This window comes from Accipiter gentilis, chromosome 15 (genome assembly GCF_929443795.1).
Source record: "Accipiter gentilis chromosome 15, bAccGen1.1, whole genome shotgun sequence".
NCBI lineage: Eukaryota > Metazoa > Chordata > Aves > Accipitriformes > Accipitridae > Astur > Astur gentilis.
The window spans coordinates 5,522,479-5,536,001 of record NC_064894.1 but is presented as its reverse complement, the minus strand read 5'-3'; the positions used below and the strand labels follow the sequence as shown (position 1 = coordinate 5,536,001).

Below are 13,523 nucleotides of genomic sequence, written 5' to 3'. Positions count from 1 at the left end.
GAAAACATCACTGATCAGGACAGAAAGTTGTTATGGTACATATTCTAAAAGGCATTTGTATATTGTTTCTCGCAGATGCCTAACGATCAAAGAAAATTAGTATCTCAGAAATTTATTCACAGCTGGAAAACCTTCTCTCCCGAGTGGTCTATATCCATATACATGTAACACAGATGCCACAGATGAAATAATGGTAAACCACGTTTGGTGAGAGTCCTGTTTCCGACCAGGAAAGTGTGTCTCACTCACCTGTTTGGCTAAGTTGAGATGTGCTTCTGCTCCTTCGAGATACTATGGCAACCACTTTGGCACTAAGGCTGGAACGCCTTTTCTTCCCACCTGTTCCAACCGTGCCGACAGCCGTGTCCGACTGACTCCCGTCATTGTGCTCCAGCTTATACATCTCTCCGCTCACACTTGTGCTCTTAGTGATTCTCCCTGAAGTCCCCATCCGTCTGCCTTGCATTTTAGGAGTAAATGTACTACAGTTACAAAGTAAAAACAAACATGTTAATTTGTCTGTGTAACAGCATTTCCAAAAACCTTTTTTTTTTTTTTTTTTTTTAATTAGTAAATTAATTTTAAGTCTTGATACATTTTCATTTATTTGGTTCACAAATAAAAGGTTAATTTGATGCTCCTCAGAGTATATATTTCCAGAATTATAATTTGTTCTTCACTTCTTTGAGGGAAATAAATAAAATGAACCGTTTCCCATGTTTTTCAGAGCGACATACACACAACATTTAAAAGGCACGTGGAGCCTTCCTGTCTATATCCCCAGAATACAGAAAGCAATAAACCAGCAATTTTATGACCAAAGAAAACGATTATGGGCCAAGAGAATATATCTAGGTTAATACGCGTATCTTATCGGCACTGTTCGCCAAAGCCTTAAGACCTAATAAATATGAAGATATCATCTTCCATATTTTCACACTTCACAGAAAGAGATAATACAATATGTAGTATTTTTTGGTCTTCGCTCTCTCACTTCTTTAAAGGTAAATGCAATAATCACAGTATAAAGGCAAAATAATGTTGAGGCAAAAAAAATCTAATAACCCGCTAGAACTTTCACTGATTGACAGAAGGATGAATCGTTCTGTCAGTTCTGTTTGATTTCCTTTAGCTATTGCATCGCATTTAAATGTTTCTATACAAATCCTTTTTCTGCTCCTGCACACGGAGGCTGGATAAAGTATTCAGAAACACGCTCTAGAGAACAATCTCAAATACACACAGGACATACTAATACACCGTCCTAACGCTGCTACGACCAAGCGATGCCCTAGCTCTAATGGCAATACAAAGTCAGCTACCACGCTGCAGACACGCAGTGATTTAAGCCGCAGCCTGACTCACTTCAGATGTTGTTGTTAAATTAGCCCAGTATGTGGGAAACTCCTTGATGTTGTATTGCTGATTAGTAGACCTACTGGCAACATACTGATTTTAGGATTTTTTTTTCCAGTAATTCTATATTTTGAAGTCAAATTTTGAATTTATTTATTGAGCCACAGTCCTGCTGTCCCTCCCAGCAGGTTCCCTTCCCAGGAGATGTGATGGTCTGTGTCACCCCCCTCCCCCCCAAAAAAAAGAAAAAAGAAAAAAAAAAAGAAAAAAGAAAAAAAAAAATAGAGAGTTTAGAGACACAGGCTTTACGTCATGACAAGTTTCACACAGATAGAAAACCTTGCCAGAAGAAATGAAGGGGTCTGTGGGGGAAGAACTGACATCTTGCGACTTCCACAGACCTGCGCCCTGCTAAAGCTGAAATCAGTCCTGTCCGAAGACAGATCCAGGAAAGTATAAAATAATGAATACATAAGTTTGGTTTACTGACAGTTACCAAGATTTACTAATGTGTGACTAGGTAAGAGCAGAGAAAAACAGACAGTATTTTTTGAAGCAGAAGCTAGAAAAGTACAAGTCCTTGAATAGACAACACTTAAGAGAAAGGTCATTATCAATCTCTGCACAGGCATTTAACGATGTTCAGCACTTAGGATCTGCTCCTGTTCAGTTCAAATAAAAAACCAGCTACCACCTTCACACAGAACAAGGTGCTGCGATGCACTGAAGTACTCGAGAACACATTGGAGTGGACCACCTGAGGCACACTGAGCTTAAAATAGGTTCTCTCTTGTTCCCTCCTATCCCACTGCGACTTGAGTGACTGGCTTTTGGGTTTGCACGGCAAAACTAGAAGGACATAGGTATTTTGATGTTGCTATGTAATATTCCTTTGTATTTTATGGTAGATCTCCCTCAGCACACACTCCCTCACGTGTATGTGAGCACACACATATAGACACACACACACACACATATATATATATATTCAACCATTCTAGGAAGAATTTTAACGGCACCTTTTGGTAATGAAAAAAAAACCTCAAAAAGACCATCTTCCATAAATATGCAAGTGTCAAGGAAAAGGTTTTGTGTAAGGCAAACTAGTTCTGTTCACTTAAATACAATATCAAATTAAGAAAAAATGCCCTAAAATATTTCCCATTTTCAGAAAATTGGTCTCTATTTTGGAGAGACACACATATTAATTTCTTGGTTTTAAATAAATCACGTCCCTAATATAGTACAGGTGTTTACTTCATAGGTTACATATAACGCCGCTTTTTAAAGTTGCAGGGATCACTAAATGACAGTATTTTTATTGTTGTTCACAGAATGCAATAACGTCAACTTTTACAAAATATCTACCAGCTACTTTTGTTTCAAGTAACACAGACATCTTTCTTCACCTCTTCACAAACACTGTAACGTGAAAAAATATGAATTGGGATTGCCACATGGGAGTCATTATTCTTCAAATAGCAAATTAATTTAAAAAAGCAGTGACGAATATCACAAAATTCATGCTGAAACTTCTGATAAAAATATTTTTTCTACGGTTTGAAAAGATTTAGTGAAGTTTATCTTTCTTAATTTGAGGGCTGGATATTGGTCCATCATAGCTCTAGCAGAGAATTCTGGCTATGGCCAGAATATCTTAGAAAATGTTTTCTCTTTAAGAAGTGGTGTTATTAACTGGCACACGCACCAAGAAAACCTTAAAACTAGAGATCAGACGTACAATGTGATAATACTGTCTGCATATGCAATCAACCTGCGCCATTAGCTCGGAGTGCTGTCACGCAGTCCCTGTGTTCGAACAGACGCTTCACTCCCTAATTCAGTGTATTTGCCATTTCAAGCAGAAGGCAGACCAAAAATACAGTCTGATACTTGGAGGGGGCAGAATCGCACAGTCCTCGTTTTCAGGGGTCCTACTTTCTACCTTGATTAGACATGGACAATTCCTTTCCATGTGGATAATTCCTTTCCACCAGCGCTTGGAATCGGATTTCAGGGACTATTTCTGCGATGCTGATAATGGCCCCTACTCAAAGCTTTCTGTAGTCATTTTGTTCCCATTTTGAGCCCTGGAGTTGTTGTCAGCTCTGGAACTCTTGACTTTATGCATCAATACTTTACTAAGTGAGGGAAGAAACTGAAAATACCTTTTTTCAGAGCATCTGTTGATATTTGAGCTATATTGACATGTACTTCACTGACATACTAATCTATAAACGTATCATTTACAGCAATAAAGTTTAAATGGACTACAAAATCTGCCATGCAATTAAAGAAATAATTGTTTATCATACTATTGACTTTGTTCTACTGAATTTCAAGTGTTTATGATGTAATAAACACTAATCTTACGATGGTTTCATGCCATTCTCACTTTTTTGTCCAACAGAGCTGAAATGCTCTAATCTCACCACATTATTTAATACAAGTTGAGGAGACAATGATGTCCATCAACTGAGAAATAAGAACTGATAGTATTAACTTCAGGAAAATCCCACTTTTGATGTATTAATTCTCTAATTCAAGGACTATGATTACTTTCTGAATAACAGATAAATTGCTTTTTCAAAGACCCACATACATTTCAATTTTCATTCTTTGTGACAGGTAGAGGAACCTACAGGATTCATCTTAATAAAAAAAAGATAGAGATATTTGGAATTCAGATTAATCTTGTACTTGTTTTTACCTTGCGAATATCAAGTCCTACTTTCCTAGGAAATATGTTCTAGTGTACTTCTAGTACAAAACAGCTGCTGGTTTGCTAGAAGCAGGCTTAATGGGATAGGGCCAAGGATCAAATCCTACAGCTGTCCAATACTTCCCCTTGTCATAACGAAGCAAACAGATTAAGAGTCCTTTGTGTTCAACTAATCCCCGGGCTAGTTTATTATTTGACATTAATTGGAACAGTATCAAAAGAACAGGCATTTAAAATTCAGTCGTCTTATACAATCGAATGGAGTACCCTTAGAACGCAATATTTCTCCATTCCATTACTGGCTATCACTTTCAGAAATAGCTCCTAGCTCACGTTGTTACTTTCTTCGGTATGGTTAGAGATTAATTAACGAAGCACAAAGAAGCAAAATACCTGCATGAATTTACATATATCCTTTTGCACTTAATCCTTCTGATAACAACATAACTAAAATTTTATTTTCCTTTACTGGACTTGCTGGGATTACTGACACATTTGTTTAAATGCAGACACAAGTTTTTGAAGGCCTGTGGCTAAAATTGGTAAATTATTAAGTTATATTGTTAATTCAAACCTAGTTCTCATACCACAATAAGTAAATATAGTTTTCAGTAGCAGGATAACTAAGAGTAACATATTTATCAGTAAACTCCATTTATTTCTAAATCAAATAATTCACTACATTTTTTTTTAAAGTATTTTACCATTTTTAGCAATGCTTTCAATGACTAGTTCAGCAAAAATCTTATGCTATTTCTAATCATTGGTATAACACCCTCATCAATATGTATTAAGAATAGTTATAGATGTCCTGTTCCTCTGTTTTACTTCACAGATATTTAGCATAGAAAAAGAGTCACTTGATTTTTAATTTTTTTTTTTTTTTTAAATGAAGTAAACCACTAAAGCAAAAGCCCCTTTGACCCCAGCAAGAGCAGAGCCGCCCCCCAGCCCCGGCTCCCCAGAACTCTCCTTCAGCCCCCACGTCACCCACTACCCCCTGGCTCCCGCATCAGCTGGGAAGACCCCGCTGCCTTTACCTAGGGAAAAACGCTTCCATTTTCCTGCCAAAACTTAAGGCAGTTTAGACAGATCCTATCTAAAGTGGTATCGGTACTACACGAGGCAAAATCAAGATGATATTTCCGTGTCAGCCATCAGCTGTGAAAGCAAGCAGCACTTTCAGTTCTGCAAGCTGCTGCTACCTGAAGGTTGTACTTGTATCTGTGGGAATGAAGAATGAACTATGAAGACAAAAAACTTGTTCAAAGAGTAGTTACAAGCTACCATAAAAATTAACCCCGAGGTAAATTCTATAAAATGAACACACTACAAGGACATTGTAGATTATACTTGCTTATATTAAACTACAGCATGTAGAACTGAAACAAAGCCAATTACATGTATTAAATCATTGTATGTCTTTCTACATACAGATATCTAATACATATATTTAAGATGCATAAAATCATACCAGACAAATTATTTGGATTGAGAAAATCAGTATGTAGCTATAAACTCAGTATTTCTCAATAACTACACAAAATACCTCCCAATAGTACATATCACCTGAAAAAGAAAGATAGTAAGACACAGGAAGCTAGAACAAACTCTGCCCATAAACTCACCTATATAAGATCTGGAAGCATATCCTTCTAGGGAGAAAATCTTAAGTCATTAGCCATTGCTAAAATTACAGTATTTCCTTCATTCCCTTAGATTTACTGATGATTTATAAAAAAATACTTTAGGCGTTTCTTTTCACGACCACTCATTTTTACTCCATCCATTTTTCCAATAATGCAAGCCATGAGTAAATAAATAATCCCCTGTATTCCTTGCCGTATAGATGATATTTTAATATAAGTTCTTTTCACACAGTTGCAGTAACTTGAATCTCGACAGAATCCCTGGCCTTCACCAGCATGAGCTAGTAAGCTTCCTTTCTCTTCCACTGAATGCAGAAACACGTACTAATTCATAGCCCCTATGGCACCCTTTTGCAATGAGGTAGCTCATGAATACTAATAACCTCCTAAACATGTAATAGTTGTGGACCAAAGGGAAGATGAGCACTCCTTTATAACGAGGAACATTACATTTCTAAAAATAAACTACGATATATAATTAATAAACCCAAAGTCCAAATTACCTATCCACAAACTGATCTGTCACTCTTAGAATATATAGCTATATTTACATATGATACGTAACATTTGCTGCAAGATTAATTACTGTACAATTTATGGTATTTCATAAATTAATTCAAACATGGTGTTTTACAAACCAAAGGAGAAACACATATCCTATCTTAAAATTCTCTCTAGTTAGTCAGTAGACTTTTTTAGATCATAAAGAAGTTAGTTGATTCAATAAAATAATAATTTTGTACAGTCTGTACCAACTGGAACTACATATTGATCTAACATGCACATCGATCATATATTAAATCCATGAAGTAGCGGTTCGAATCAGAAAAAAACTTGCTTCTCCTGTAAAGTCACCGTATTAGAGTCCTATTGGTATATTAAGATAGTTGAAATTCAGTAACTCTTGTAAACTATACCTGTTCTTGACAATATTCCTATATTGTAACAAAGTGCTAATATAGTATTGGAATCTGTTTTGTGAAAATGCCTTTCTCAGTAACACACTGACCAGTGAATTGTGCCAGTTTCACGGCTCTGACAGATTTCTATTTTTTAACCTTGTAAAACTAGCGTTTCTCCATGAAATGGAAGAATAATAATTCAGAAAGGAAGTCTGAACATTACAAAAGATAAGCAGATTTTAACTATTTCCCAAGAACATTTCATCAAGTCGATTTCTAGTCTCTGAAACAAGCAGAGCAATTGTCTGTGTACGCGGGAGCCCGTGCGTACCCACGGCACCGTCAGCCTGAAGCCGACTAATCCCATGAATCATAAAATGGAACCACCACAAAAGCAGTTCGTTCCTGCAGGGACGCTGCTCAGGGTTACCTATTCCTGTTAACGCTGATGCGGGCAGGCTAATGGGAATCAAAGGGCAAACAGCTTAAATGACCCAAACTTGACTGCAAATAGCCATGTATATATTAAGTTTACCAAACATAGCCAGCACATAAACATTAAATCCACACCAAGAAAACAGGCATTGGTGTGTGTGGGGGTGTGACAAATACAAAAATGTCGAGTTTAAGCTGAACAGAGGAAACTTTCTCCAGTAGCAAGAAAGCTGAATTCACCTATTTTTCTTTCTTTGTATAACATTCAGCAAGAACAGTTGCATCGCTTTCTTCCCTCCAAAGCATGAGGTACTGAAGTACCCGTGATCTCGCTGCTCTTTGTGTACAAAGGCTACCTCATCGATATGAAATAGATTGCTCGCTGCTCCTTTAGAAAAGTAAATAACAGCAACAGGCAATAGGCACAAAATAGGGAATGGAGGAGGAAAATCTGAAAGGCTAAATGGAACAACAAAGGACTAACAAAGGAAATACAGAAAACATTTTTAAAAAGATAAACTGAGATGAAGATAAAGCAAGTGAGAGCTACTTTGAGGTCTAAGCCATGGCTAAAGCTATCTTCCTACATTTCTTCAGTCTAAAAATAACATGTACTGCCTCTTAAAAATACTAGTGTAATGTTCTTATACTAAAAGTTTATGAATTATATTTCAACTTAATCAACTGCAATAATTAAATGAAAAACCAATTCAAATTATTTTTCAGATCATTAAGAAAGTCTGCTGGTAACATGACAGCTTCTTTGAAAGAGGAAGCATAATTAGATAATTAAAAATGCACAAGCAATGCTCCATAGTACATTTTTCATGTACAGATGTTCTGAAGGGATTAAAGACTCCATCTCTCTTCCTCTCTGACAGACACATAAAGCAGTTTATAATGATGGATTTGAAAAATCACTATATTTAGATAATGAATAATTAGAACATTAATTACTCTGGCTTCACCTTGGTTTTGTACACAAATGACCTCAGCACCAGAAGTTTCCATCTGTGATACACTATTTGGGGGTAAAAAGGATACACTGTATTTTTTAAGCAGCTTAGCTTAACTTTTTTACTATATCTTGCCTCTGCAATAATAATTTGGAGGCTATTGCCCTCTATTCCCCCCCCAAAAAAGCAAGAGTTGTGACTCAGGTTACATCAGTGTGCTTGCCCCTGCCCCAAGAGAGATCACCTAAGAAGCAATATTAATTAATTGCCATACATGTTCAAAAAGTTTCTCTTTAATGAAACTGGGAAGTGCACTAGTTAATGAAACAGTTTCGTTGTTCAGTCTTGGGCTGCAGGGATTTGGATAATCAGAAACAAAGTAGGATTGCCAATTTACTTCAAGTGTGGTGGTGGATGCTTAGAGTGTGGAGATTTTAAATGCAAAATGCCAGTCAGTTATAACGTTACTGGCTTGTCTATTAGTTACAGCTATACTTCAAATTTGACAAACATTAAAAATTTAGGTAGGAATTTTCCATTCCTGGTTTCTGCCCAAGGTTGAATTTCTTCTTTTATTTATTCTAAGCTCCAGCTGAAATACCATGACAGATTGTCTGGTCCTTTTGAAGGAATTAAAAAGGAAAAAAAAAAAAAAAACCTCAATATTGTACTGTTGCGTAATAAACAAATAAATTCACTTTGAGAAGTACTTATGGCTGGTGCCTGACTGAAAGATGCCAAGGAGGTGATCCTTCTATTTGGCACAGACTGTTTTCTGTTCCTTTGAGTAGCTGTAAATTTGGTAAATCAACATCTTTAAGCCATAACTCTCACGTTAGAGACTTCAAGGAGACCAACACTTAACAGGACACTTGCTGTAACAAAGCGGCATTGCACTCACAGCTCCTATTGCTAAATAGATTGTACATTTCCTGAATATTACTATTTTGCCTCAAGGCTAGAGGCAGAAAGTCAGTATTTCCCAGGAATTGCTTGTCCTGGCTACTCTAGATCTGGGAAAATTAGCTGGACTCTCCAGGATGCAGGGAGGCTGCATCTTCTCGGTTGGCCATCAGGCATGACCCAAGATGGAGTCATCTGACTGGAGGGCAAAAAAGTGAGACGGACAATAATCCCTGGAAGGAAAGTGGCTGGTTCATGGTGATACAGAAGCAGGAAGAGAATAAGAAAACTTGGAGAACAAATTCTTTTCATCTCTCTTTCTGAAGACAAAATGGTTCCTAAAAATTCCTGAGACTGAACAAAAGCCTTTCCAACACACCATCACAAGTATTTATTATATTCTGACCCTCCCACGAGATGATCAGTTTATCTTTTGTAGCAACAAAACACTCACTTTCCCCTTGCTTTTGCAGAGAAAGCACACTGCTTTTTCATGTGCCATTCACCCTGTTCTGCACGATGAACCCAGCTATCATATAATCTGCAATCTTTTACTATGTAGCTGGGTTAAAGAGACCAGAATATTAAAGAATCAGGCATGGTTTTTGCTCCAAACTTTCCACATGATGAGGGATTGAATCCACAGCGTCAAGCCAGAAGAAACTCACATGCAACAGGCAGCGTATGATCACCAATGAAGACGTGTTTGAAGTGACTTGTCAATCCTCACATAAAAGCTATGGGGCAGAGACCTGAAGAGATTCATTTCCCAGAGCAGTAATTAACTAGCCGAGCCAGAAGACCATCCTTTCTACAACTCCTTCCTCATCCTCTAAACAAGTTCTAGCTTCTGTAACAAAGAGAATTTGAGTTTTAAAGATGACCGACTTTATGTACAGTGTCTTCATTTAACCTTGGGACAAGCCCATCCCATGCACTGATTGAGGCAATTTCCATGGAGAGAAATGTAAGGCTAATTAAACGAGTATGCCTACACACAAAAAGGCCAGGTTTACACAAGCAGGCTCAGTTCTAGTATTTCCTATCTTTCAGCACTTAGCTTTGCACTCTTCATATTTCTTTCATACAAATTTTGTAAAAGTTCTCTTTAGTAAGCATTCTTTGTATTACATAAATTAAAATTTAGTGCTTTATGTCATTAAAAACATTTACATGTAAGCAGTAGAACTAGTGGAATATTTTATTCATATATGCAAGCAAAAATCCTGCCATTTTTCTCCTGATTTTTTAAACATATCCACATCAATCTAAGAGCCATAAAATGTTGGGTTTTTTCTTTCCATTTCAGGCTACACTTTTAATCAGGTGAATTTTTATAAAAACACATTTCCTTCTAATATATCAAGAGCTGAAGAGTGAACAGCCATAAACTTAACAAATCAGAACTGTTTTAAGTTTCTCCTTTCTGTTTTCAGTTGAAGTGTTGTGGACTGAGGGGTTTGGGTGATTTTAAATGTATTCTGACAGCTGTTCGAGCCAATTTGCTGGTCATTCTTCCATTTCTGGTCATTACCAGTTTCAGTCAGTGTACTGAACTGCTCAGCCAGCCAAACTTTGTTAGAATTGTAGTCTTCTGACTTTCTACGGCTAAGTAATTTTTATTGATGAACTTAAAATACCTTCACTATTGTGGCTAAACTCTGACAACTTTACTGTGCTTGAATTTCTCTTCCAACTACTCATACCTTATGTTATTTGGAGGCACGGAGACTAACCATAAAATCACAGACTAACTAATGCAAAAGATCCCTCTCAAACGAAAATACTATATACTCTTTTCCAGCACTTGTTCAAAAGAAAACAGTCCATATGGTAACTATTCTGTGGAGACACTCTCGATACGAAGGCATGAAGCAACACGGGGACGAAAAGCTTCCTGTAAACAAACGAGCTGTGGAGTGAGAAGCCGCGGAGCTGCACTTAGTGGTGTTGTGCCCAACCTCACGAGCCCAGAAAGGCAGGACTCCCAGTCCAGGCACAGCAAATTGCTGACTTGAGATAATAAGTTGGGATAAAGCTGTCGTATATAAACAGCTGTGTATGTACCACGTGATTAAAAGGCACTCCAAAAAGGAAATCAAACTGCAAAGTACAGACAAATAATTTCAGATACTACGGCGCGGAATATCCAGATGCAGGGATATGTCCAGAACAGGCAGCATGATGGTCCTCCAGTGCCAGAGTTGGTGGAAAGATCCCTTCTTTTTCTTCCCACTGCCTATTTCTACCCGAGTTTCTTATGCTGCGTTATGGTTTGGATAATCTGTCCTCGGCTATATGCTTTTAGCTTTCTTAACAAACTTTGACCAACTCACAATGTGACAGTTTCTCTATTGCCAACAGAAGATCATTTCGATCAGGAAGATTTTTACATCTGTACTCTCTACTTCTCAGACAGCTGGGAATGCAGATGAGACAACCAAGTCTTAAAGCTGCCCAGTGCTGAAAAGGTTCCTAGAGAGGTTTTATCCCTATGGCTTTGCCTGAAAGTGTTGATCAGTCTTTTTGCTGCATAAATACTCTTTCCTTGTGAGAATGAACACTATTACTGTCCTGAAGTTTTAAGCAGATGCTCCTTCATTTCTCAGATCAGATGACAGCTAGAACACAACTGTCCACATCTGTGAAGCTCTTAGTCTTTGCTAACCCAGCTAGGGAATTTGCATTAGCCACAAGTTGCATTTTGCACTATGTTAAAATTGTATTCTCTTTCAAGACAATTTGGCTTGGACTGTTTCATCTTACATCCGTATTTCTCAATTGTAAATTGTATTTTAAGCAAAGTAGCAGTCATATCACTACTACTCAAGAGAGTTATAATGAAGACTGACAGGTTTTCCATCAGCTTGAACTTTTGGTGTTTGTAAAAAAATTGAAGAATAGTGTAATCATTTAAAAGACATCTCTGATCTGACAAGTATCACTTATCCCTCTAGGGGGAAGCTGAATAAAAGTATCAGTTTGTTAAGCACACAAAATAGTAAAACTCCCAGCTTGTAAATAAAAAGATGAACTAGTGTGCTTTTTAAACCCAGATTTAAAATATTACCACTACATTGATGTTTTCCAGAGCATAATGTTCTAAATTATCATAAAAAATTTACTAATGCTTGTAAAAATGTATCAGTATCTTGAGTACAAACTTGTTAAAGAGTTTCAAGTGCTATTTATCACACTCCCCTCTGAAAGTCAAATTATTTTTTGGCTTATAAACTTCCAGTTCAGAAAAAAGACAAAAATTAGTGAACTTCATTTTTTAACTCAGATATGAAATTTCTGAGCTTTTAGACTTGCTTCCTGCGTTCCTTACGCAATTCTTAGAGCTTCTACCACTTGTTTCCCTACTGGCCCATGGTGAATTTCCACCAGAACTAATCTATTGGGAAAGAATTGAAGATACCAAGGTTTTACAAGTTTTGTGAAGTCTGATAACTAGGCAGATAAGAGATAACACTAAATAAGGTGCCCTGCTGAAGAAAGACTGCTGTATGATCTCAGTACTTATGTATTCTCTTTGGTGTGCCAGCTGGACACTCTGGGTAGGGGAAGATCATGGAGATACACTGGAGGAGGGAGATGACTGCAGCATTGGTGAGCTGATCTGCTAGGTTGTGACACTCAACTAATTGATTTGTTCCAAAACATCTTGTACGCATGGCCTTTTCACTGCGATAAATATTAAAGCTGAATTGAGTTTAATTTATTTTTTTATCAACCCTCCATGTTTTGGTTAATAATTGTATATCTTTTGTGAGCACAGCACTAATGCAAGCACCTACCAGGGACACACACACACACGTCCTTGTAGATGCAACACACAGTGCAAATGAGCATAATAAATGTGGAAAGACTCCATCCAAAAAATGATTGAATCTAGCACCCACTGTTGATGGTCTTGATTTCACCTCATTTTATTCCTGCGGTAGGAGTTTGATTAGTAACTATGGAGTGGTAAGTTTCACTGATGATTTTAAAGCATCCTATGCTTTGGAAAATACCGCTTCTTATAATGCTACCCCATATACCCTTCTCTGCATCATTAATGGTGAGATGCTCTTTGGATGGAATAAATTCTACCACCAGTCACATAGTAAAATGTTAATTTAAACATTTTTTTTTAAATAAAGACTTTGCAATGGAAAATTCCAGGATAAAAAGAAATCTTCTGAAAACATAGCAGACATATGGCTATGAATCCAATGAGGGCTTTTATTGTTTATTTTTAATAGTGAAACCCATGATAAGTCTTCAGTCTGTCAGCAGCACTGGCTACATTATGGATGCTCCTATTCTAGCTATGGGAGGGAAGATGTTCTCCATTGCAATATCAACTAATTAATCTCTCTCAGTATTTAAACACAGAACTATAAACCATGAAGCCACTGCACAATAAACATTGCTTATTACATTATATAAGAAAATCAGTCTCTACTTAGTGACCCTGAATGTCTTGTTTACAGCAGAAACCTTGACTACACAGAAACAGTCATACATGGGCAAATTATCAGCAATATAATTAGTGTCATAAATACAGAAGTTGTCTTCTGGTATTTATGAGTCTTTTTTAATCTCAAATTGG

The 13,523-nt window shown here is 37.0% G+C and overlaps 1 protein-coding gene across 49 annotated transcripts in view; it reads right to left on the bottom strand.

The window, feature by feature from the left end:
• Window positions 1-13,523, bottom strand: part of RIMS1 (regulating synaptic membrane exocytosis 1) — a 335,886-nt gene that overhangs the window by 41,182 nt on the left and 281,181 nt on the right. For 41 of the 49 annotated variants that reach the window (XM_049817970.1, XM_049817920.1, XM_049817933.1 and 38 more), the window contains one exon: window positions 250-482. The exons of the other annotated variants lie outside the window; for them this stretch is intronic. In XM_049817970.1, the coding sequence (XP_049673927.1) occupies window positions 250-482 (233 nt within the window). The remainder of the gene's footprint in view (window positions 1-249; window positions 483-13,523) is intronic. 49 annotated transcript variants of the gene reach the window in all.